The sequence below is a fragment of the Dermacentor albipictus genome, chromosome 6, assembly GCF_038994185.2.
Source record: "Dermacentor albipictus isolate Rhodes 1998 colony chromosome 6, USDA_Dalb.pri_finalv2, whole genome shotgun sequence".
Lineage (NCBI taxonomy): Eukaryota > Metazoa > Arthropoda > Arachnida > Ixodida > Ixodidae > Dermacentor > Dermacentor albipictus.
The window spans coordinates 16,795,653-16,819,936 of record NC_091826.1 but is presented as its reverse complement, the minus strand read 5'-3'; the positions used below and the strand labels follow the sequence as shown (position 1 = coordinate 16,819,936).

At 46.0% G+C, this 24,284-nt stretch overlaps 1 protein-coding gene across 9 annotated transcripts in view; it reads left to right on the top strand.

Annotated features, from left to right (window-relative positions):
• Positions 1–3,317: 3,317 nt before the first annotated feature.
• Positions 3,318–24,284, top strand: part of LOC135914422 (uncharacterized) — a 37,992-nt gene continuing 17,025 nt past the window's right edge. For 2 of the 9 annotated variants that reach the window (XM_070540015.1, XM_070540014.1), the window contains exons 1-13: positions 3,318–4,640; positions 8,647–8,703; positions 8,817–8,846; positions 8,931–8,946; positions 9,762–9,856; positions 13,100–13,240; positions 14,233–14,268; positions 15,819–15,863; positions 19,180–19,236; positions 19,760–19,795; positions 20,741–20,758; positions 21,797–22,031; positions 23,940–24,096. In XM_070540015.1, coding sequence (XP_070396116.1) covers positions 4,499–4,640; positions 8,647–8,703; positions 8,817–8,846; positions 8,931–8,946; positions 9,762–9,856; positions 13,100–13,240; positions 14,233–14,268; positions 15,819–15,863; positions 19,180–19,236; positions 19,760–19,795; positions 20,741–20,758; positions 21,797–22,031; positions 23,940–24,096 — 1,065 coding nt within the window. In that variant the 5' untranslated portion in view covers positions 3,318–4,498. The remainder of the gene's footprint in view (positions 4,641–8,646; positions 8,704–8,816; positions 8,847–8,930; positions 8,947–9,761; positions 9,857–13,099; positions 13,241–14,232; positions 14,269–15,818; positions 15,864–19,179; positions 19,237–19,759; positions 19,796–20,740; positions 20,759–21,796; positions 22,032–23,939; positions 24,097–24,284) is intronic. The other 7 variants (XM_065447259.2, XM_065447258.2, XM_070540012.1 and 4 more) reach the window with 7 other exon arrangements.

Below are 24,284 nucleotides of genomic sequence, written 5' to 3'. Positions count from 1 at the left end.
TGCCACAGATCCGTAGCTGCAATATTGTATGTTAATTTTATAGCACAGCTCTTAGGTGCCCGTTCCTGCAGCAGACGTCGGCGTCACTTGTAACCAAGAGAATGTGCACAGCGAAAGATGAGAGTGAACACGCGGCACCGTGGGAGATGAAAAAAGTGGCGAGAGTGAAGAGGCTTAGGAGGAAACTGGAGTGGAGGGTGCAGTGGAACCCTGAGGCAGAAAGCAGAGGTGGGTATGGCAAAAGGGTGAGGAGGAAAGTGGAGAGCTGGTGGCGACCAGGCATGCGGCGAGCGTGGAAACGAAGCGCTGGCGTGAGCTTCGGATCCTCTACTTTGCCGCTACTTTGCCTGCGGCGCCACCACCGCTAGAGACTGCGCTCCCTGTGAGCCACGCATTCCCACGTTCACGCTTGCGTTTTGTACAGTGAGCAACGCAACCGGTGGAAATGCTTCGCTTGCCGCTGCTGCTAAACGAGCTGCCTAAGCAGAAGCTCGGCGCCGCCGCCGAGAACACTCAGTCGTTCAGAATCAAATTCCTTGCCACAATATATCGTGAATTCAAAACACCTAAACAGCTGTGCTCAAGATTCATATTAGGGAGTATCATAATTGTTGGTGAAATGTTTTTATGAATGATCTGCATTCACCATGTGTGGGCTATAGCGTCCTTGGTGGTGTTTGCCATTATGAGAAAGAAACAAACACTCTTTATTTATTTATTTAAAGATAAACTGAAGGTATGTGTCTTACTGAAAATGTGCTTCAAGCTCAGATGATTATGTAATTGGGATGAGGAGCGTGCGAGTGCTCCAGTGGGTAGTGGGCATGGTGTGTCAGTACGATTATACTTGTTAAGTAGACACAGCAGAGCGATTGTGCCACTGGTTTTCAGATGATGCAGAGAGATATCAAGCTTAATCTGTTATATGCTAGAGTTAACGATCATAGTTTCTGGAAATGTGCATTCGAACATAGCAGCTAAGTAATTTTGATATGACAACCATGCAGACAAACCAAATTCGAGCTGCAGGCACACAAATGTAAGGCATGCTAATTTACACGCATAAGTAGTTGAAGTTCACGGATTGCGCCACAGGAGACCAAGGTGGTGATATGGAATGACCAAAAAAGGTTAGCCATGAGATGCCCGCCAAGATATTTATTATGGTTGTGTGTATACCGAATATTCAATTTCAAATCAAGTATCAAACCAAATGAAGAAAGGAGACCCGAATATCTAATCAAATCAAATATCAGGAAGTGACTCGGCTGGCTGGCACAGAAAAGCAGTTTGAAATCAATGAAAATCGTACTTGATGCTAAACATAATGTGACTGGTGTAAAACTTACAACAGCACTGAAAGTAAACAGTTACTACAAATCAAACAAAAAGGACTGGTAAAAGACTAAAAAGGGAGCAATTGTTGTAGCAATTGTTTACATTTATTAGTGCGCTCCCTAGTTTTAAACCTGTCAAGTCATGTTTCATAGGAAGTATGACTTGTTCATTGATTTGTAACAGTTTTTCTATGCCGGCCGGCCGATTGAGTCAACTATAGTTAGCATTGTGCTCTTTTGTGTCATCTGCCTTGATGTCGCTTTCAATAAAGAATCAGTTGGTAGTCAGTGCACTGTCCTGTCCATTTTTCACACCTCCCGTCGTCTGCGCTGTTTCGCCATACGTAAACCAACAAGCCCAGCTAAGAAACCGTGTGCTCATTATATGCAGATTTGTTATCTCCAGTGCAGGAAATGAGCCAGGAAGGAGTCCATTTATTGAAAACAAAACTCTGCATAATAGTGGCATTCATAAAGTTTGTATTGTCGTTATAAATTTGTAACAATAGGCCATCTTTGTTTTGGTGCTCTAGCAGTGTTCCTCGATACCACATAGAGCACAATTTTTATATTCCAATAGTAGGACATGCGCTCAGTTTGATGCCTATCGTGTACACCTGTCCCACCCTCCCTTCATATTTGTGGTACCAATAATATGAACTTTATGAATGCCCCTCGTAGTATTTTACAGCACAAAGGTATGCAGATATGAAACATCATGTAACGGAAAATGGGCAAACAATAACTTGACTAGACCAACGGAGTAAGTAACCAGAAACCATATGACCAAAGAGCTCTTGAACATCGTCTGGGGGCTTATACTTTGTGTTCAAGCCAGCTCTGCTTTATGTTTACCTGAGCACTTTGTGACAGCTGTGCACTACTTGCTGTACATGACAGTTGCGTGGCAGCTTGCTATATATAGGGTAGAAAGCTGTGCTAGTTGGAATGGATTCATACTTAAGATCTGTGCAGAAATTGACTGCAACATGGAAAGGCAGACATGGTGTTGTTGTTTTCGTACCACAGTGTTTGTCCTGTGGCCAAGAAAACCGCCCGTTTTACAGTGAAGTAATGCACAAAAATGTCATGCCTGTTTTAACAGTTTTCTGAAAAGCTAGACCACTCACAATGTTTATATTTTGAGGAAGTGTGGGAAACTTTAGTGGCAATACACAGGGAAGTTTTTAATGTGTGTGAAGGTGAAGAAGGGGTTAAATGAAAATTTATAAACCCTCGCTTTCGGCCTGTTTTGAGGCGTTATATGAAATGCTTGCAAGATTTCCCACTTCCCCAGGAGGACAGGAAATGGTAGACTTCATATTTAGAAGAAATAAATGACGCTCTATAGGTGACGTGTATTGAAAGTTTCGAGTGTGTAGGTTAATTAGGTAATTTAAAAATAATTATATGAATACTCATCTCCCAATTTGCATGCATCATGCGACACGTGTAGTTGGTTTTCCCAGTCCGCGCAAGGCATTTCGTTGAACTGGGAAGCATGTTGCGAGTGACATACGATAAATGTTTAATCTCTGTAGGGTAATCACAGCCTTTGTTGGAACTTACTTATTCAAGCATTCCAGAGTGTCATACTGCCATTATTTGCAATATTTCCCAGAGACCTAAAACAACTACACAAGGGTACCAAGTTCATATTCAGTGAAAATTAAGGGAATCTTAAGTGCAATATGTGGCAAACATTTCATGTTCCTGACTTAATTGAAAGCGTTGCAAAAAAGTGAATGAACCCTCATTTCTTTTTTCCTATTGTCATACTTTATATTTGAAGTTCTTATATAGTTTGTTTCCCTGTTCTCTTAGTTGAACTAAACAAGGCACCTTGTTTATACATGGCAAATATAAGAGGAACGTTATGCATAACGTGTAGGGAAACTTCAGTGTATGGGTTAATTGCGGCTTTTAAAATAAGTTATGTATGCAAGTGCTCTGGAGTGTCATGAGTGTGTTTATGGTCAATGCTTTTGGCGAAGTTGGCTGAGTGGAACCTGAACACTGTGTGTGCTGCAGTGACCATGCTGCTATGTAGGTGAGCTAGCGGGACGCTGGTGATCATTGAAAGCATTGACGCACCATGGTAAAGTGGTCTCGATCTTCAGACAATGCCACGTGAGACACTACCTGCGGAAAGATGGAAGACACTCGTGGCCCTTCAAATAATGAATCTAAGACTTCTTGTTCGGTCGTAGGTTTTTCTTTTTTCTACAAAGAAAGTAGTCCACCGACGATTACGATACTCCCTGACACTAAATTTGAGCGCAGCCTTCTGTGTTTTCATTTAGCCATATGTTGGCTGGCGCGGACAATCTGTCTCGTGCGGCACGTTTCAAACGGAGCGAAGTGTGGCGCGACTGCCTCTCTAATCGGGAGATCGCGAGAGGCAGCGCGAGGCTGACGCGTGAGCGCAATCCCAAGCAACCGCCGCAGACAAACCTCCTCTCATGCAGCGCTTTGTTTTTCATACAGACGACACGCGCTACTCTGACGCCGATGTCGTAGCCATCGTCGCCGCAAAGCCAATCTTGCGCGGCACTTTCGCCGTACCCTTCCCCTCCGCTTTCCTCCTCGCGCTCTCTTCGCTATTGCCGCCTTTGATCCGCGCTGCGCATTCGCTCTTTCATCCTTCGCTGTGCCAGTTCGTTACGAGTACGCTGAGGGACGACGCCGACACGCCGCAGGAACGGGCGCCTGAGAGCTGTGCTCTAAAATACTTCTCAAGGCTCCCTTTCGACCAACTTGGACTTCCATTGACTTTCAATTTTGCTGTCTCTCGAGGCCTTGGCTCCGGGCTCAACCACGACTGTTAGCGGAATCGGAAGCGAAGGCTGGCAACATAGGAGAGAGATGGCGGCCGCGAAGGAAGACAGTCGTAACGCTGTCTTGAACTCTTTTCTTTTTCTTTTATCTATTAAAGAGCGCGCTTCTTTAAAATCTGTGTTCTGCGAAGAAATTCCTAACGCGAAGATGTCTGCCTTTTAACCTGTAATTTCATTTGCAACATAAATAGCTTGTTGCTCTAATGTGACATACGGGCATAATGTGACATGCTGACATACATAATGTGACATACATGCAGCCTTACTTATTTTCTCTCTCCCTTGGAAATTGTCATGCAAATTTTATTTACTCATTTATTTTAAATGTATGCCACCCGCTTGGCCCATCCCCAGTTGTGGGGTATGCGCCTTGTTTTGGGATCATCAGCATCACCAAGTAGGCAGCCGAAGGAGCATCTACGCTGGTGTCTTGCGCCCCAGTCACCTTACTACAGTGATACGATGGGTGAGTGTTGGCGGTACTTTCCAAAATCGCTCTCTATGCATATACCGCGGTAACAAACTGACTTCTTCACGTCCGCCTTAAGAACTGGCCGCAGCAATAATCCGGGGGTTGTCAAAAACGGGAGGCCGGTTGTGTTGCTGCCGAATTGTACGCACTGAGACGCATTTCACTATGGCTAATACACGGCGCTATAATCAACACGGATGTGTCGCAAAACGAAAAAAAAATCATGCAGATCTCATACTGTGGAAATAAGTCTTAAGTACAGCTTTGGCAACCGGCAAGACGAAATGGCGCACATCTCCATAAAATACGCACAGCCCGCCTTCCAACGGTCAGTCAAGGCGGTTGACGCCATGGAAAAGTGCCGTCCTGCATGCCTATTCATTTGTTATTGTTATTGCAATAGCAATTATATGGGCACTTCAGGCACATTTCTGCCGTCGGCGTCGCCGTGAGGTTTCGCATAAAGTCCAAGGGCGATAAAACCGGCGCCGGGCGCCGTATGCTGTATTGGCCTCGAGCTCCACCACTGGAAAAGCTGGCGCCACCGTCGGCGTGACGTGCTAGGAGGGATCACGTGGACATAGCGGCCGCGTCGGCTGCTTCGGGAGCGCCGAAGCGAGCTGAAAACGAGTTTAAATTCCCTCGTACGCTGCGGTCCTCATTTAGTGGCGAAATTTTCCCGCTTCGAGTGTCTCCTTTACAACGCTTGAAAGCACTACAATAGGTAGTGGCTGCCTTTGAAGGCGCGCAACATGGTAGGCTACTGCTCGGTGCCGCAGGGCCGAACGCACGTAACGGAGGCCGGTGTCAGCCTTATTCACACGTAGCCGCAGGACAAGAAGCTGTGTGAAGCTTGGCTCGCGAAACATAAAACCGGCAAACAGTCATCAGCTACAACTCGGGTATGCAGCAAGCACAGACGCGAGGAAGATTTCTGCTACGGCACCCGGTCTGCGATGTTCTGAAAACGCGCACCGAGACGCTCGCCCGAGTCCGCTGCCCGACTGATGTCATGACGGTTTGGTCTATGAACTTGTCGATGCTATAGATACTGGCAAGTTGAGTGGAGTGGAAAGGCAACGGTAAGAAGCACATTTAAAAAAAAAGCATGGCATATGGTCATGTTTGTGTTATGAATTAATGCACTGGACTACAAAAAAAAAAGGAGCAGCGGGAAATGGCATGCCGAGAACACCGATAAACATACAGTGCGACGCAACTCGAGAAATAATATTGAAAGGTCAAAGAATTTAGAAGAAAAAAAACGATTGAATCGTTGCGACGGCACATCACAGTTCCCGTAGGCGTCGAAGTCTCTACAGTGAAGTTATTTTTGAACAGCTCTGATAGCACTCACGCAACAATGGTTGCTTGCGTACTGTCAAATGCTCATATTCTGCGGCCTGAAGCTCATGGCACGGTGCGGAAACGCGCGCGCGGAGAAAGCGAAACAGTGCGCGGACAAGCATGCAGACGCGCAGTCGGTCGCTGCGAATCTACGCGATCGCTGCATTGAGGCTTCGTTCTATTACGCTCCATTTAGTTATACAAATACTATAAGAACATATTTCACATAGCTTGCTCTCAGCGTTTACCTACCTTTCACGCAAGAAGCCGGTTCGGGAGACTCCATCGCGGTGGCGTTCACTGTACGTATTCGGTAAAGAGATAGCGTCTGTAAACGTTTGTGTGCTTTCAGTTTGCCAAAGATTATTGTTGAGACAGTAAAAAACTTCTCTCGTATCGAAAGTACTGAAAGAAATGTCCGGGAGAGCTCGCGCATGGTGTTTTCAGTGTAAAAGGGACTTTATTTTAGTGAGCGCTGACAGCAAAGCCTATGAGGAGCGCGCCGCGTGATCCCTCATACTACGTCAGCGAGGTGCTTCCGCTAGATGGCGACTCCGTAACTCCTCGCCGCCAATATGCGAGTGAACGCGTGCGAGGGGAAGGCGGCGAACGCGGCTCACCCTCGCAAGGGGTTGAGGCGATGAACGGAGGCGGAGGGGGGGGGGGGGCGTTTTCGGCGCGGCCGTGCAGCTGCCGCATCTCGAAAGCGATCTGCGACGCGGCCAAAGTTCGCGCCTGCGCGGGCCTCGTCTTCCACGCGATCTGCGATGTTTCCAGAGTGCCCGTAGTGCCGGTAGCTTCGTATGCGCTGTGCTTTCGACATTTCGTTCGCGTTGAAGCGAGAGATGCACGAAGGTCAATTCGGTCGCTGCTGCTGCCCCGATTCCTCACTCCAGCATTTTGACAGCGAGTTTCCGCGCTCATCGAGCGAGATGTGTTCATTTTTGCCTGTGCACGCGTGACACCGTGCTTGTTCATTTAGTTAAAACTCTTTGGCGGGCTGGTTGCTTTGAATCCGTGATATAATGCGTGAGCGCGACTGAACGAGGACGTAGGAAGAAACGAGACATACACCCGACCCGGTATCCCAACACTTGCCCTTGGTGCGGAGGGCGGCCATCTCTTGACCATATCACATGGTCATGCCAGAGTCGGCCACAAGAAATCCAATCACCCCTTATGGGGCAAAACTCCAACAGTAGGCAGTGGGAGGTGTGGCTCGCCAGCACGGTGCTGGAGGACCAATTGGCCCTTCTCGACCAAGCCCGGCGTGCCGCGATCGCCAGTGGGGCCCTGGACTGAGGGACCCACCCACTGGACCTGAATGTGATTTTTTTTTCTAATAAAAGTTTATACTCCTACTACTACTACATACAGAGACCGCGCTGTCTCTGTGTGTCTATTTCTTTCTACGTCCTCATTCAGTCGCGCTTACACATTATATCATTGTTAATTTAGTTAGTAAGCGAATGCTTACATGTTTATACGGCCGATAAAACTATACTATCCTTACTTCGTATAGCTATCTGATACTTTGCTATCGCAAACGGCGTTTCGCCTTTCAGGCGAAACTGCGGCTTTTTGTGCACATCGACCGACTGTATCACACTTGGTGCCGTAATTGCGTCGGTGGCAAAGTGACCATTAATACGTAGTGGCCTTTTTGCTTGTCCTTTGACGAGGTGCAACACAAGATCGTTCCTAACGCGATGCTGCTACATTCATAGCTGCTGTTGCTGTCAAGAGTAGCTGTGCAGTAAACGATTCTACAGGGACAGAACAATACTGCATTTTATTCTCGTCGAGACCACTCGGCAGTCGCTGTCAGAAATTCATATTTTACACTGGAAAATACCTCAACCAGCGCTTCCCTGCTTCCCCACTGACCCTTTTCGGGGAGCAGTTTGTTCTAGAGAAAACAGATCTCGCTTTCGACGCACCGGCGTCATACAAACCCATTGTAAACACGGAGGCAGTTGAGGCAAGCAATGGACGTGTCACCACGTGATCAAACATGGCAGCGCCCACGGTATCGCCGCTGAAAGGGTCAATACGGGTGCCTACAGGGCCCACGTGACGTTTACGTCACGCAGCACACCTTTTTTTCTCTCTCTTCTTTCTGCACGGCGTCGCATTTCCGGTGAAGTTCTTGCGCACACAGCGTTGCGGGGAAATCCCAGAGTTCATTCACGTGCGGACCATATCGCGACATATGGAGGAAGAGGGAGCGCAACGCAATAAATGTGAGGCCGGAAAGAATGGGCCCGACACGTGATCATAGAAGCGCAGTAAGCTGGGCGAGTTCGTATGACTGCGTCATGAAAACCAGCGTCGAAACACACGGGACAGAGAAAACAAGACTGGCAGCGAAGTGTCGTACCATTTTCTCCGTTTGTTTGTGCGCAGGTTTTCATGACGTGGTCATGTCACGGTAAGTTTTATTCTCTCAGCCGCCCCCCCCCCTCCCCACTCGATCCGCCAATCACTCTTGGTGAGGGTCTCTTGGCACTTTATGCCGCGTAATGATTTACCACGTATCTTCTTGTCTCACAAGGACATATGCGCTCAAAGTGATCTACGTTAATTTTCAAATAAAATGCGCTAGCGACGTCATCTGTTACATCTTGCATTCCCTGCGGCATTCGGTATGCAGTTCACGAACGTGAAGAGGAGGATTCCGTAGAAGACAAGTACATAATCACGGAAAGGCGTAAGTATGGGCTGTCGTCACAATTTAAATGTCTTTTTTTTTATCATTCATTCTTGAACGACGAGAAAGAGTGGCAGAGTGTAACTTTTTTTTCCCCCCTATTTTCTATTTAGTGGCGAGCGGTGAAGACGATGCGCCTGAAGGTATGTGCTTGACGCTGGCATGCGACACCGTGTTCCCTCTGTGATTCTATTCAGTTCACGAACAAAAATAAACACTAATTGCAGAGGAGGGAGGTGCCATGTAAGTATCTTCCCCATTACGTCGACCGAAATTTCGTAATCACATATGTATATAGTGTAGCTGTCAGCTGTGTAGCTGTTCAATCAATTGCAGAATTTACTTGAATCCAGGTACCACTTTGTTTCGTTATGGCCTCAACACGCAAAATGGCGGAGGGCGCTTAGAAAATATATATTTTGTCATAAACTAAGAAATAAACGCGTCAGCATGATTGAGAGCGTGAGAAGGACTTGCCCTCTGTATTACTGTCAGCCACTAATGTCAGTCGCTCGCGCTGTCATTTGGCATAGTCTAGCTATCCCGCTGCCGCTCTAAAGCGTTTATGTTAACACTTAATTATTGAGTTAATTGCAGCTAAAATTAAGGTGAGTGATTATCCCAGGATTTCCGAGGTCCGCAAAAATTTTTTAATGTCTCGCCAAATGAATAACCTCTTTATCTCTGCTGACAATTCCTTCACAATATAACTGGTGTACTAGGATGTATATAAGTATAGGGGACCTTATATACGTTCTACCTGAGGCGGCTTTTGCACCACATTCGTGCATATCTGTCGTGTTTTATGTATGGTAGGCAGGGTAAGCGGAGTGTCGTGCAGTGCAGGGAGACAAATCGGGTTGGCGGCAGGTGTCATCTTGGGGTAAACGTGAATTTGCGTGGTCTAGGTACGCCCCATTCACTCCGTGCCATATCGATCACGTCTGCACTAATCACCTAGCCTTAGCTCTACCATTTGCGTGTTGACAAAGCCATCGGCCGCTTCTAAATGCCCAAGTGTTCTAATGCACTAACGCGCTCTTTAACGGCCACCACAGGCTGGGCCTTGGCGCGATGGCGTGCACCGTGTGCAGTGTCGCCATCTTGTTCGTCTTCCTCACACTCCTGGTGGGCCTGCTGTTGATGCCAGGAGGTGCGCTTCCATCGTTGCAGGTCCTTGACCCCAAACGAGGCCGTTTTAGCGTTCTCCTAGGCTTCGGGCAGAATTCGCCAAGCTTTACCCATATTACAGGGACACCAAAGAGAAAGTTGAACTGGATTAGTCAATTGACATTCTACAATAAAAAAAAAAAATCTGAAAGACAATGTCACTCTTCTTAACGTCAGATGAGGAATGATAAGCGAGAAGGGACCGGTGGCGACACCGGCTTCAAGTTCACGCACCATTGGCCGTGACGTCATATATTTTGAGGGCGTCTGCTCGGGCCTATAGTTAAATATTTATCGGTAAAGACTGACTGCAATGTACTCTAAGGGAGCCGAAGACCGAAGCTGGAAAGTTTCCAGAATTTTTAATCCGGTCCACGACGGCTAGAATGCGAAAAAAAAAATAAAAAAAAATACTGTGAACCCCTGACGCCACATTCCCACGAACTTCCAAAAAATACAGAAATTAAGCATTTTTTATTTGCTGGTGATCAACCTCTTGCCGCATAATTAAGGAAAATGTAGCTTTAAAGGTATATTATTAGTTTAGGCTGCTTTAAAGTCTATCTTTAATGTTTACTTAACGAACATGTCTTACTGGCACGCTGAACGTCATCTCGACAAGCGAATTATAAGAAGCACACTGTGGTTAGGCAAATTAGGAATTTGGTCTATTTTGTTTTGACATTTTAGCAGAAAACAGTAATCATCTTGACTGAAATCTGTGGTCACTGTTGCAGTGCACTATTCTTTGGAATGAAACTACATGAACATAATTTATACGTTTTATTAATTCCCACATCCAAGTGCATATCCCACTATAAAGAAAGGCTATTGGGATTTCCAGTTGAACCCATTGATTTCTTTAGCACAATTTGACCCAATTGGACCCATTGTGACCAACTCGACCCAATCGGTTTCTCATTGCACTCACTGGTACCAATATGAATAAAAAACGAACACCCCGACACAGATACGACACGGATATGCTTGAAATTCCATTCGAGGAGCTTATGCATGCATCAACACACTATGGCAATTCTCTTCAACGACATATTCACTTGTCACTTCACTTTTATTTCCTTAAAGACCCCTCAATGGGGGTATTACATAAGGGGTGGGGTTTACAAATGTGTATTATAATTGGTGGCCACATGAGTTCAATGAAGAATATTAATATTAAGCTTATCAGCAAACGTCGTTGAACAGGTGATTTCGGTTATGTGACAGGGCAGGCCGTTCCAGTCGCTTGATGATCGGCAAAAGAAGGATGCAGAGAAGGTTGTAGTTCGGCTGCGCGGACGGGTTACTTGCAAGGAATGCCCTGTACGCAGGGAATGGCGAGGGCTGTCTCACTGTGAGACCATCTCACTGTGAGAGATCTCAGCCATGTGCGCAAAATTTGGTTGACCAAGTGATGCCAGTGGTGCAAAAGAAATCGGTCAGGTATCAACGCAGACTTTTAACTTCACGAAAAGCTAACTGCTTCTCTCCATTGGTCACGCCAAAATACGTATACCCGTATTTTACAGCGCATATGTATGTGGCTAGGCTACCATAGACTTGTGTCCGCACGCAAAAACTATCATAGTCAATGGCTCATAGCCCCGTAAGGCAGAAGCTACAATCACTCAGCCAAGTGACGCGAACAGTGCTTACATTCTTTCTAATCACGCATACAACATGTAGAACAGCATGCCGAAAACTGTCATCAATGAATCATATCCCGTAAGCAAGTAAAAAATGCAATTTCTCATAGCCCCGTAAGGTTCATGGGTACTTCACTTTGCGTGGGTTAGTTGCGATTACGCTACTTCTGTAGTCGTTGTCGGTGATTTCAGTGTGGATTTGTCGGTACCGAAAAGGGAGCGGTTCACGCGTTCCGTATTGCAGACATATCGCTTGTGATGCCACACCGATCCGGCCGAGCAGACCAACCAGTGGCGCGTGTGCATCGATTTGCGGTTATCAAAGAATGTGTTTGCAGTTGCGAGTATGCCGATCAATGTGTATCATAGCGACCACAAAGCCATTGTAACCGTCGTTACTAAGTGTCAATGAATGCCTATATATAAAGTGCCAATGAGTGTCAATAAAGTCTTCATCGGAAGTTTTCTCACAACGATGTTTGCAGCTCCGCTGGTCATCCACCTTCGCAGGGCGGCATGGCCTTGAATATTTTATATGAAAACTCAGATTGTAATTATGCTATTATGTGCATACCTGTACTATCAACTATTTGTTGTTTCACGGAATTGCTCATCAATGACTTCCAATTAGGTCAAATTCGGACTGAGTGGCACCAACTGGACCTCCAATTTTGTCCAATTAGTACCAATTGTGTCCCATTGAAATGCACTATTGTTGAACTCAATGTCTTCTCTCTCTCTCTCTCTTCTTTCTTTTTTAACTGGGATTTGTGTTCTGCCGTCTTACAAGCTTAAGACTGCAGTATTCTTATTGTTGGAACGCCGCTGAAAGAACAGGAAAAAAAATGCAGATCCAACGAATTTCTTGGAACCAATATGAGGCGAGAAATGGGTTCGTTCTTATTCTGTAAACACGTAACGTGCTATCTTACGCAACGCTTGTGTTTATGCGTAGCATAGGTCACAGATGTACTATTTAACCACAGCTTTAATCGTTTGCTCTCCGGAACTTCGCGCTGGCAGAAAATAGTTCCCTCACAGCCACAGGTAACGCATCTGCGGGGAGCGGAGGCGGCCGAAATGTCCAGCGACTATTCGAACACACCGCAGTCACGTGCCACTTACACTAACGGCCGGGATCGCCAAGTCGCGTCCACTTTGCCAAGGGTGCAGTGAGAAGGACAGCTCGCATAGGCCAGACGCACGTGTGGCATGATGGGTGCACTCTTAAATGGTTCGAGCAGGTGTACACCTGACCTCGCCATTACGTTTTCGTGCTCAGTAACGAAGGTACACATGGGTGCACAGAATGCGGTAGTGATCCTTTCACAGAAAGGCGTATCGCTTGTACCCAAGTAAGGACACACGCACGACAGCGCCTCCCTTGCTCAAAGGCGCCTCAGCAAGGCGAAGCGGGTAGCTGTAAACAGAAGGAAGGAACGAGAGAAAACCAAATGACGTGATTCGCTGCCGCACGTAGTATACATGTTGCCTTTGAGGGGCACTTGCGGCCGTATTCCTGTGCTACCATTGAGTGAATGGTATTGAATCGTTTCCATTTCTCTTTGCTCCCCGTTCAGCCTCCGGACCTGAGCACTTGAAGTCGGGAAACAGTAGCGACAAGGATGCCGCTGGTTCTGGTGTGGTCGGCTTCAGGGCGCCCGCCAACCCGTCCGCTTCGGCTGCGACGCCAGCGAGCAGCCTACCAGACCACACGCGACGTAGGTTTCGCGTGCTTGCGGCGCGACCCGAGTGCCAATTAAGATCTCCAAGATCCAAGTAGGTGATCTCTGAGGCCGTGGCCACTATAGGCCCGGCAGCACATTTGCAAACCTTTAGGTAGGGGGTGCTCCGACTCGCACTGGCATGGGGTGCCTCGATGCGCCCGGAGAGCGCGCGCATAGAGGCACCATCCACTGGCATAAAACCCCTGGATCTCATAAAAGTAGAGACCACTGCCGTCAGCGCCGCATGATTTGTGCCAAGAGAGAAAGGTTTAGATTGCGCGCGCCTGGAATGTGCCGCGTTACATTAAGAGATCGTTTGACAGCGGGCGAAAAATCTGCTGGTTCGGCGTCTCTACACAAAGCTGCTCGCTCTTGGCTATCCCTTTCCCTGTGCATGAACAATCGGGAGCCGAGTTCAGGGGTAGCCGGGTTCAGACACGTCGCCGCGTGCCGATATGTGCACGTTTGCGATTGTGAAAGCTACGTGTGAACGCTTGCTGATTGTTTGCGAACGGAAAACGATTGCATGCGCGGAGCGCATGACCTTTTAGCTTCTCCTGGCGCATATTTGTGGGCACGCTGAAGTTATCGTCCAATCGCGTAGCTCGACGGCGAGATCAAAGCCTTTCGATACTTTTCAAAGATCCAGGGGTTTTACACCGGCGGTATATTGAATAGAGAGCCTTGATTAATAGGAACTCCGAAGTTTTTTTCATTGTCGTGACCACATAAATAAACTCTTGTCGTACCTCGTGACGAATCTATGTGTTGTAACGTCGGAATGTTTTGTGATGAGAGCAAGTTTTAGCGATAAGGCTGCTGGAACAATAAAGTCACTAATTGTCACTACCACCACCTTCATGGCCGAATAAATTATTATCGTAGAGATTGATGGATTGATTGATTCGTTCGTTCGTTATTATCCTGTGGTGTATCAATCACTGCATGAAGGAACTGATGGAGCTTTCCTCTTGTTCCATTTGCAGAGCGACTGACCCCGGTTGCGAAACGTTCTACTGCAGGTATGTCGTCAGCATCATCGTTTCAAGTATGTGTGCGCACTTGAAGCCGGTCGGCGCTTAGGCATATTTACTCGGTAGGTGTCCCGAGGTTGGCTTCGGCGTTAGCTTCAGCGTATTTATCCAGGAACCTGCGTCGAAACGCATTGGCGCCCCACTTAGTCATCATGCACCGCAGCATATGTTCATGTTCGCAGCAGGACGATTAAGGCCTTTGTCAGCGATCTCTAATGTCTCCTTGTCTTGGGATACAGGAAGGGGTCCTTTCATGTAGTTTCTTTTTTCTTGCGTAATTTTTACCCCATTTAAAATGTCTTGCGACAGCTGCTTTCGTGTTGTGCCTGCAATTTTTTGTCCATCATTGCTTAATGAACAATGCAGAACAAACCTGTATGGAACACCCGGCAGACTTTGGTGGCGAATATGTCCCTAAAAAATTAAATTCTGGGATTTGAGGTGATAAAACCTCGATCTGACTATGACGCATGCTGTAAGTTGGGGAGGAGGGGCGCCGGATTATTTTTGGCCAACCGTGGTTCCGTAACGCGCACCTAAATCTAAGTGCACAAGCCTTCTTGCATTTCGCCCCTGACGGCAGCCACCGCTGCCGTCGTCGAAACCGCAACGTCGAGCTCAGCAAGGCAATGCCGTAAATTAAGCTACCGCGGCGGGTGACGGATGCATCCCAAAACTGCATGGTCCTATGATCTTAAGATGCCTGTGGGCATGCCTCGAGCACTGACGTCCCAACACTTTCAGTCCCGACTTGCAAGATGTGCATTGATTGATTGATTGATTGATTGATTGATTGATTGTTTGATTGATTGATTGATTGATTGAACGCCTCAAAACGACATTGCTGCAATGAGTGACGCCGTGAGGGGGGGGGGGGGGTTCTCGATTATTTTTAGCCATCCGTGGTTCTTTAACCTTAATGTAAGCATTTAACCTTAATGTAAGCATGTAAGCATGCATACAAGCGTTTTTGTATTTCGCCTCCACCGAAATGCGGCAGCCGCCTCCGGTAACCAAACCTGCTGCCACGCACGTGCTCGGCAGCAGAATGCCGTGTAGCCACTGCGCCACCACGGCGAGCATGTGCAACAACTAAGTTAACAAGAAAGCTTGCTGTATAATTTTAGTTGATCCAGTAGTCAATCGTTGAGTATCGCAAAACTATCTGATGCCCGCCGGTACGAATTATATGCCCTGAAAGAAAGCGTCCTCTTAATGTGTGCTGCGCCAGCGTTCAAGAATCACTTGAGTTTCTTCGCTGAAGCCAATCACTTTACATTTCACCACCGCGCTTCACCGCAGGGCTGTCGCGGACGAATCTAAATGTCGAGCAAGACGTCTCGAATGCCGCTTTCTGGAGGCGAAAATAGAAGCCGGTATCTCGTAATTTTGTGTGCACTTTTTTCTTTAAATGCTATATTTCGCGTTAGCAATGCATAGACAGCATACCTGTCTGTTTTTACGTCGACGTCTGCAGCGACTAGGACAATGAGATTCCTTACACTGAATTAACAAGGCACGTCCGATTTATTCCGCAGTGAGAAAGGAGAAGAGTACCACAGTGAGTAAGGAACCGAAAGAAGGTGAGCGACATCCACCTGGAATTCGTCAAAGTGTAAACATAAAGCACACGCGCACTGACTCCTAGTTGGAGCAGATCAAATATGTTCCATCTGAAAATGGCGTGCGAAAACTCCGCAAATGGAACTGACGGTACAGTGAGCCCCCCTATAAAAGATGTAATCCCCCCTTTGGGGCTTACTTCTTGTCCCCCCCAAAATAACCGCCATCTATCCTGCGTGTCTTACGTTCTTTAATGGTGCGTGCCTGCAGTACTTTCAGGACGAGAACGTTATGCGCATATCGATATGACGCAGTGTCCTTGACAGGAAAGTCGGGAGCGCCTTGTTGAAGGAAGGAATAAAAGTTCGCAAGATATGGACACGGTAGATGACCATAGAATCAGAACTACCTTAAGAGGAAGCTTTAGCTCGAGTGCTCCTATCTAAATACATATAAAAGGAGAATTCGTTTTTCTCGGCGACCACTGCACCAAATTTGACGAGGTTTGTTTTATTTAAACGAAAAACTTAAAATATAGCTACTGTTGATTTCGAAATTTTGAGTTAGGTTGTCAATTTTTTTATTAAAAATTGGCAAAAATCTAAAATTTTCAAAAAACGAAACTATCAAGTTTAGAACTCTGCAACTCAACAACTAAAAATGATAATACAATTCTGTGAATTGAATCTAATAGTACATCTAAAGCGGACAAAATTGATATGTTACACACGAATATAAAAAAAAGTTTAATAATAGGGAAATACAACTTTTGCAAAACCCTTGTAACCAACGTAACGAACTCACTTAAGATGTAAAATGACATATCGAATTTGTCCGCTTTGAATGGTCTAATGAATGCCGTTTACAGAACCGCGATATCAGTTCTTGATGCAGAGCTATGAAATTGTAAACTTCGTGCTTCTAATTTTTTTTTTCAAACGGTCAAATATTTGAGAATCGTTTTAAGAAAATTCAGGAACTTAATCGAAATTGCGCTTCCAACAGTCACTAGAATTTAGCTTTCTCTCTCAAATGCAATTAATTTCGTTAAAATTGGCCCAGGGGTTATCTCAGAAAAACGTTCTTGCGTTTTACATGTATTTGAATAGGCCGCGTCGGAGTTAGGCCAGAGCTAAAGCTTCCTCTTAAAGCCAACACTCTAATTTGCACCATTCAGGGCTTGTGTTCTGCAGAAGCAATTATCGCCATCTATCGTGCGTGCATTTCCTTTCTTTTTTTCTTAGTCAAGAACGCTACGTCAAGCTGATACACCTATGCCGTTCGTGTCTTGGAAAGTACCAAGTGCTCAGGATTAAAGAGAGGCAGGCTCGCAGTACAGATGACAGTTATTTCCGCGGTCAAGATAATCCCCGAAGGGGGCGATATTTTTTTAATGCGTTAGCGTTAAGAGTGTCAAAGTGGAAAGAAAAGACTGTGTGTGAAGTGTAGGAAGCCGGCGATCACGTAGTAGATGTGTATACAGAGTGTCCTAAATGTCATGCACCAAGATTCAAATACGCGTGCAAATGCCTCGTAGCTGTACAGAACCAAGGCAGCGTTGGTTGTCGTCGCTTGGAGATACTCCGATTATTATTTTTTATATTCCGCCGTATTATATGCTTTGCCTTAATTAATCAGCTTCTCAAACCTTATACTTAGATGAAAAGTTTCAATGAGAAAAATGTAGGGCAACATGAAAAACCCCAATCAAGTAGAACCACCTTCCTGCTGACATTGCATCTATCATTGATAACCAACGTTTTCGCGAGGCACTAACCACCATTGTTTAAGTTCATGCCTGTTTGAAATTGTTATTTTAACTCACTGTACCTTGTTGTTCCCTTTATGATTGTACGTTTTCCCACTCCCCTCTGTAATGCCGTTGGCCTTGAGGGTAAATAAATAAATAAATAAATAACTGAAGGTGACCTCGTTAGCGTGTAAAATGTTTGGTGGTAATCCAGATCTAAAGTATTTTATTGTAATTCAGATCTAAAGTGTGTCTGACTGTTTTCAGCTGTTCAGTCTAAAAACAGTTGCGCCTTTGGGGTGCATATTTGCCACACAACGATAATCGTCATCTGTCTTGCTTGCATTTCCCTTCTTGAAAACGCTGCGCTCGCTACTTTCCTGTCGAGAAAGCCCTGTCATGCTGAACGCGCATGCCGTTCGTGACATGGAAGTATACCGACCGGGCTCGCAGCGTGAAAGAAAGGAAATGCGGGCAAGAAGACGATTATTGTTGTGTGGCAAAATGTACACTCCAGAGGGCGCAACTGTTCTTAGAGTGTTGGATCACGCACTTGGCTCTAAGTACATTCGAATGTTTAGCATAAAGCACACATGCACTAGTTTTGTGGTGACATCTTGAGGTGTTATCATCTACAGTTCGGTTGAAGCAGCCTTTTTTTTTTGCATTGCTATTTTATTTCAGAAGAGGCAAAATCCTAAAAAAAATGTAGTTAAGTAGTTAATCGCTGCTATGACACCCTTAGGCCAGCAGATAGTTATTAACATAGTAACATAGTTGTTCACTCTCTTAAGAGCTCTGCGCTATCTGTTTGTATACACATACTTTTAACGCGTTGCTGCTATCGTTGATCCTACCAAACGTATTCTTTAGTTCAATACACTTCTACACTACTACGCCCACATTATGCTAAGACGATATTCTGTCATAAAGCTCTAGCAAACCGCACATTTTAAAAATAACACTTTTTTTAGCTAACTAAAGCACACAAGTGACTCAAACATGTCAATTCACACTCCAAGCGCCTCATTGTTCCATTAAAAGTGACGTGCTCAGAATGGGAGCGAAAATCTTCGTGATTTAAGTAGATTAATAACTGGCCCACAGTGGTGGTGTGTGGTGTGGAAACGGTCACCCGTTGTGCTACGGTAATTGCTGCCAGGTGAACCCTGCAGAACAAGCTCATAACACTCTCCATCCGGCTCACGATATCCAACAACAGACTCCATTTATCGCACTCATCACAAACACACCACACAGGACACTGCATTAATCTGCCACGCACAATCACGATACCGAACTGTGCTATCCAACATCATATTGAAAACAAATGGGGGCAAACCAGCGTGTCAATCATGTGGCAATTACCCCAATGCACTCCATACTTACTGGGCAATACCCCATAGCAATACCTTCTCTATACCTTTCAATTCGCAAACATCCCGTGTACTCCACCAGAATTCACGACGTATCTAATCAAAATCGGTGCAGTGGTCAATCGGTGCAGCGGTCACCACATTTCTCCCTTCCCATGTATTTGGAACGGAGCTATCGAGTTAATCATTCCTCTTAATTCTTATCTTCAGCTACTGCAGATAAGGAAGGAAATACCACGGAAGTGGCGAGCACCAAGTTTACTACAAGTAAGCCGTTGTTTTTCTACGCCTTCTAAACATGCATGTGACGAGTAGGGGGGGGGGGGAGGTGAAGAAATGGCATCAAGATCTTCCACGACAAGGTGCGTCATGTGACAAAGCCCTTGCGCTTGCGTCAGGTGTTGGTAATTCCCGTTCACATTTTCTTTAGTTCTCTCTCTTTAACTGCGACAGCAGTTGAATGCCAGGAACAATGTTTGTTTTGCCAATCCGCCCTTTCTTTCTGTCGATCTCGAACTTTTCGAGCACGATCGAAGCACGAGCTTCTGTGTATACAACCGAATGTAAGTCAATACGTCGATCGCGCTGTGTTTAGTGGCGCTCTATTTTCACTAAGCTCGACACAGGTTAAGTAGGGGCACGCTCGAGAGTTATGTGACGAGTGTTACGAGTGCGAAGCTGGGGTTAGGCTCAGCGTAGTGCAGTCAACTTGTTTCTGCGCGGGACTCGATTCAAATGTGACTCATGTATAGAACACTCGCTTCACGTTGTTGCTGTCGCTTTCTTTCAGCGCCGAGAACGGAGACACCTTCGCCGAGTGCATCAGGTGAGCAGGAATTATGCGGTGTAGCGACTCGAACAATACCACAGAAACCAGCACAACCAGAAGATCACTTTAAGAAAGCAGCATATCGGGAACGAGGTGCCGGCAAATGATAAATGGCTGCAGTCTAACAGTGCTGGCCCCTTCCGCTCAGCAAATGGCGCAGCAAATGGCGCAGCAAATGGCAGTTCAGTTTTTGTTCGCTCGCTGCATATACGTACGCGCACTTGCGCACTTGAAGATCGACACGGAAAGCAACACGGAAAGATGGACACTGGGCCACCTACACTGTCTTAACAACTCGAGTCTAATAAGAGCGATACACACAAAGGAAATCACCACCTGCAGCTCACAAAATACATGGCAATGACATAGAAAGTTGATATATACAGTTATTATATAGAGAGCTTCGACACGTTCACACATTTTCTGACTCCTGTGCTTAACTATATATATATATATATATATATATATATATATATATATCTAGATAGATAGATAGATAGATAGATAGATAGATAGATAGATAGATAGATAGATAGATAGATAGATAGATAGATAGATAGATAGATAGATATGTGTTGACTAAACACTTGCAGCCACAAGCGCTAGAATGTGCTGACAGAATGGCAAGGTAGGTGTTCAATTTAATGAATTGTGCTGACGTAGGCGCTCATTCACGCTGCTGCCAGTCTTCCGAATGTCGTCTTTATCACGCGAAAGTCGCATTTGATATAGACGACGCCAACGAACGACACAAGGAAGATAAGAAAGAACGGTTCGGTGTTTTACACTGCATCTAGCTATTGCAAAGTCTTTATCGGCCTTCCTCTCAATAGAGCAGTGCGAGCCTTTCGATTTTTTTTTCGTTAGCAGAAAAAGCAATGTCCACATACACATGCATTGCTGTGTGCAATTGTTGTGACTTGTCCCTATTTCTCTTCCTAGTTGGGACGACGACAACGGGTAAGCACACCACCTTCACAGCGATGCTGACCAAATACAGGGTGTTTCAATTAACTTGGGACAAAATTAAAAAAAAAAACATGGAAATGGCACGTAGCTAGACAGAACCAAGGTAATGTTGTTTGCCGTCGCTTGGAGATACTCAGGCTATCTTCTTTTTTGCATTCCGACTAATTAGATAACGGGCTATAATTAAATAATTTCAACAATTATTATAATTACATGGAAGGTGTCAATTAGAATATTGTAGAGCAACATGAAAAACACCCGATACAGCTTGCTGTAGCTCGACACGTGCTACATGAAACCCGTTTTCTGAGCGTGAAGGAAGCCCTCGAATACACGCAAAATTGCCGCGCGACTGGCCGCTCGACTATGCAAAAAAGAAGTGAGGCGTGCAGACAGGACACAAGAGTAGAGAAGTGTCTTTTGCATAATGAATCCTTACCAACTAGCTCAGCTTTCTGTCGTTCTAGGCTTCATTTCTAGTACTCTGAGCCCTTTTCCATGTTCCCCTATCCTCACTTCTTTTTTGCATAATGAATCCTTACCAACTAGCTGAGCTTTCTGTCGTTCTAGGCTTCATTTCTAGTACTCTGAGCTTTTTTCCATGTTCCCCTATCCTCACTTCTTTTTTGCATAATGAATCCTTACCAACTAGCTGAGCTTTCTGTCGTTCTAGGCTTCATTTCTAGTACTCTGAGCCCTTTTCCATGTTCCCCTACCTCACTTATTTTTTGCATAATGAATCCTTACCAACTAGCTCAGCTTTCTGTCGTAGCCGCTCGACGTTTCTGACGTTTCTCTAAAGCCTTCTCGCATAGAGTCTGCACTGTGTAAACTTGACGAAACGCACTGAGCATGCAGATGCATGCCTTTCGTGATTCTAAAGATGCAAGAAATGTGGTCAAACTAAATTTTCACTGAGCGGAATTAATTGACGACTGAAGGGGGATTCGGAACTATGTTTGTAAAAGACAGGACAATCCCCCTACCTCTCGCGTGTGCACACACACGCACTCCCTTTGTTGCACGCAGCGAAGCCCATTCCGGTCAACACCCTGATCTGTGTCCTGAACGCCGACATGAAGCAGACGGAGGTATCGCAGCTGCCCGAGGACGGCCTGTGCGAACTCGTATTCTACCAGGCGGACGAGAAAGGTCACGCCATTCTGAACGGTTCCGGCGGTTCGTTCAAAGCAAACCTCGAGCTCGTCGTACAAGCGGCCGCCAATCATACCAAGACCGAATACGGTCTCAGCTTCGACTATAGGTAAGACACGGCCGGTGAAACCTCTTCTTCCCCCTCCCTCCCTCCACTTTCCCCAACTGAACACGTCCACTAGGCCTGTAAGAATGCGTGCAGTTGGATGCGATTAACACTATACATTGTTCTAGCAAAAGCTCACTCAAATTTGGTTGTTTGCTTTGTTTTGTTTTCGCTCGAAGAATTGTGTTCTCAATTATTTTGTTTGCAAACACAGGCCCTGGAAGGCTTCCGGCATAGCCTACCGAAATGACCCGCTAAGTTTAGCGGCAAGCAAATTGCAGTATTGCGCTGGTGCAGCAACTGGCCGATTTTCAACGCTTTCGGCTTGGAAGCTGAACGTAATTTCATAAGTGAGCTTTGCTGTGAAAATACGCGAGGTATTATTCGCACGAGTGCTTGAGGCATTACGCGAGTTTATTCTTGCGACAGCAATTATGTGGAAGCTCCAGGCGCATGCGTTCGAGGGTGAGCCGACGGTTCCACCTCGGGCGCGCAAGGGAGGAAGGCGGGGAGGAAGCGCGCGTTTTCCGTCGCGCTCGCGGCACCGGAGCGGGAGAGGTGGGTTGCGTAAGGCCCCTTAAACTTCTTAAGGTAGTGCCACTCTCCTCCTTTGCATTCACTTCTCCTCGTTTCTCCTCTCTTTCGCGCTCCCTCCTCGACCGTGGCGCCGCCTACATTGCTCGAGCGTAGCAACGGCGTCAACATGCGCTCCTCGCCACTCCGTAGACGCTTCTCGAGCAAAAATGGCGCTGAAGCAAAGTGCTAGGGCCCACGTGATACTATTAGGCCAATAGCGACGCGGCGGCGGCCTCGGCCAGAGCGCGCGAGGAGGAGGCGACATTCTTCAAAGCGTGGCACTACTTTACGAACTTCAAGGGGTTTTAGGGTTGCATTTTATACTCCGGCGGCTTGCATTCTCGGCGGCGGTATGGTGCGGGCGAGCATGAAAGCTGTCTGCGATGGGGACAGAGCGCGCATAGTGCTGACAGCTTCGTGTACGTTGTGTCATCGCCGCGTAGTTCGCGTTGAAGCGAGAGGCAGCACGGAGGTCAATGCACTCGCTGTTGCTGCCGTACTTTCTCACGCCAGCGTTTTGATAGCGAGTGTCCGCGGTCATCGAGTGAGATGCGCTTATGTTTTCTTGCATGCGCGTGGCACCATGCTTGTCAATTTAGTTAGTAAGCGAGTGTTTACAAGCTTATACGTTCGATAAATCTGCTATTATTACTTCGTATAGCTGTCTAATAGTTTGCTATGTCAATCGATACTTCGCCTTTAGGGCGAAAATCTGACTTTTTTTTTTTTAAAGTGAGGTGTCCTGTATAAGTTGAACGGCCAAGAAAACGCGCTCTCTCGGCAAAATTGAGTGCGAGGACACGGGACCGCAAGTTTCATAGAGACCCGGACTCGCCATTGGAGCGCTTTTTATGACACAAAGACAAAGACGCCATATAACACGCAAATACTCGTATTAAAAAAATAAAATACCAAGCATAAAAACTGACTAAATTTAGAGCCTGATCTTACTTTTTTTTCCAATTGTGCATTCCGTTCAAATAGCCAATATATTTTTTTTTCTTCGATAATAGTGTGTCATCTTTGATCATGTTGTCCGTTTATCATTAAATAGTAGTCTCAGGGGCTATGAGTGTGCATAGTTCTTCTCTCTGTCTGCGTCTATAGATGGCATTCTCGTGACGTCACGAACATAATAATAAGACCCCATTCGCACATTCCACTGCGTTGCAGGCAACAAGCTAGAAACATGCGCATCGAATGAATGCTAGTACACCATCATTGCGGCCACGAAGCCGTCAGCGCAAACCATCTAGAAGTACGACTATGGTTTACACAAAGGCATTACAGTTCATTTCTTCAACCCCCATAAGTCTGACGTCCATTATATTTCAGTTCGATGACAGTTACGCGAGAATTGCTGTCGACCGACGTCGCCAGGACGACCTTGGAAGAGTTGTGGAAGAAGAAGATCTACCACTACGCCTTTCTCACGTTGCCGTTCTTCCATGTAACGAAGACATTGTACAGAAAGGTGTTTTACTATCTGAAGGTAAGAACGTATCTAGTTTCTCGTATTCGCTCATTACCTCCCAAGGTGCATATACGCGGTAATGATTTTAGAATTATATGCATTTCAATTTATTGAAATTTTAAAAAGTGCGCCACAGTCGTCGAATTTGCTGTGTTTAACGTAACGTGTGAGTTACGTTTCATGCAAACTATATGGTAGCATAAATA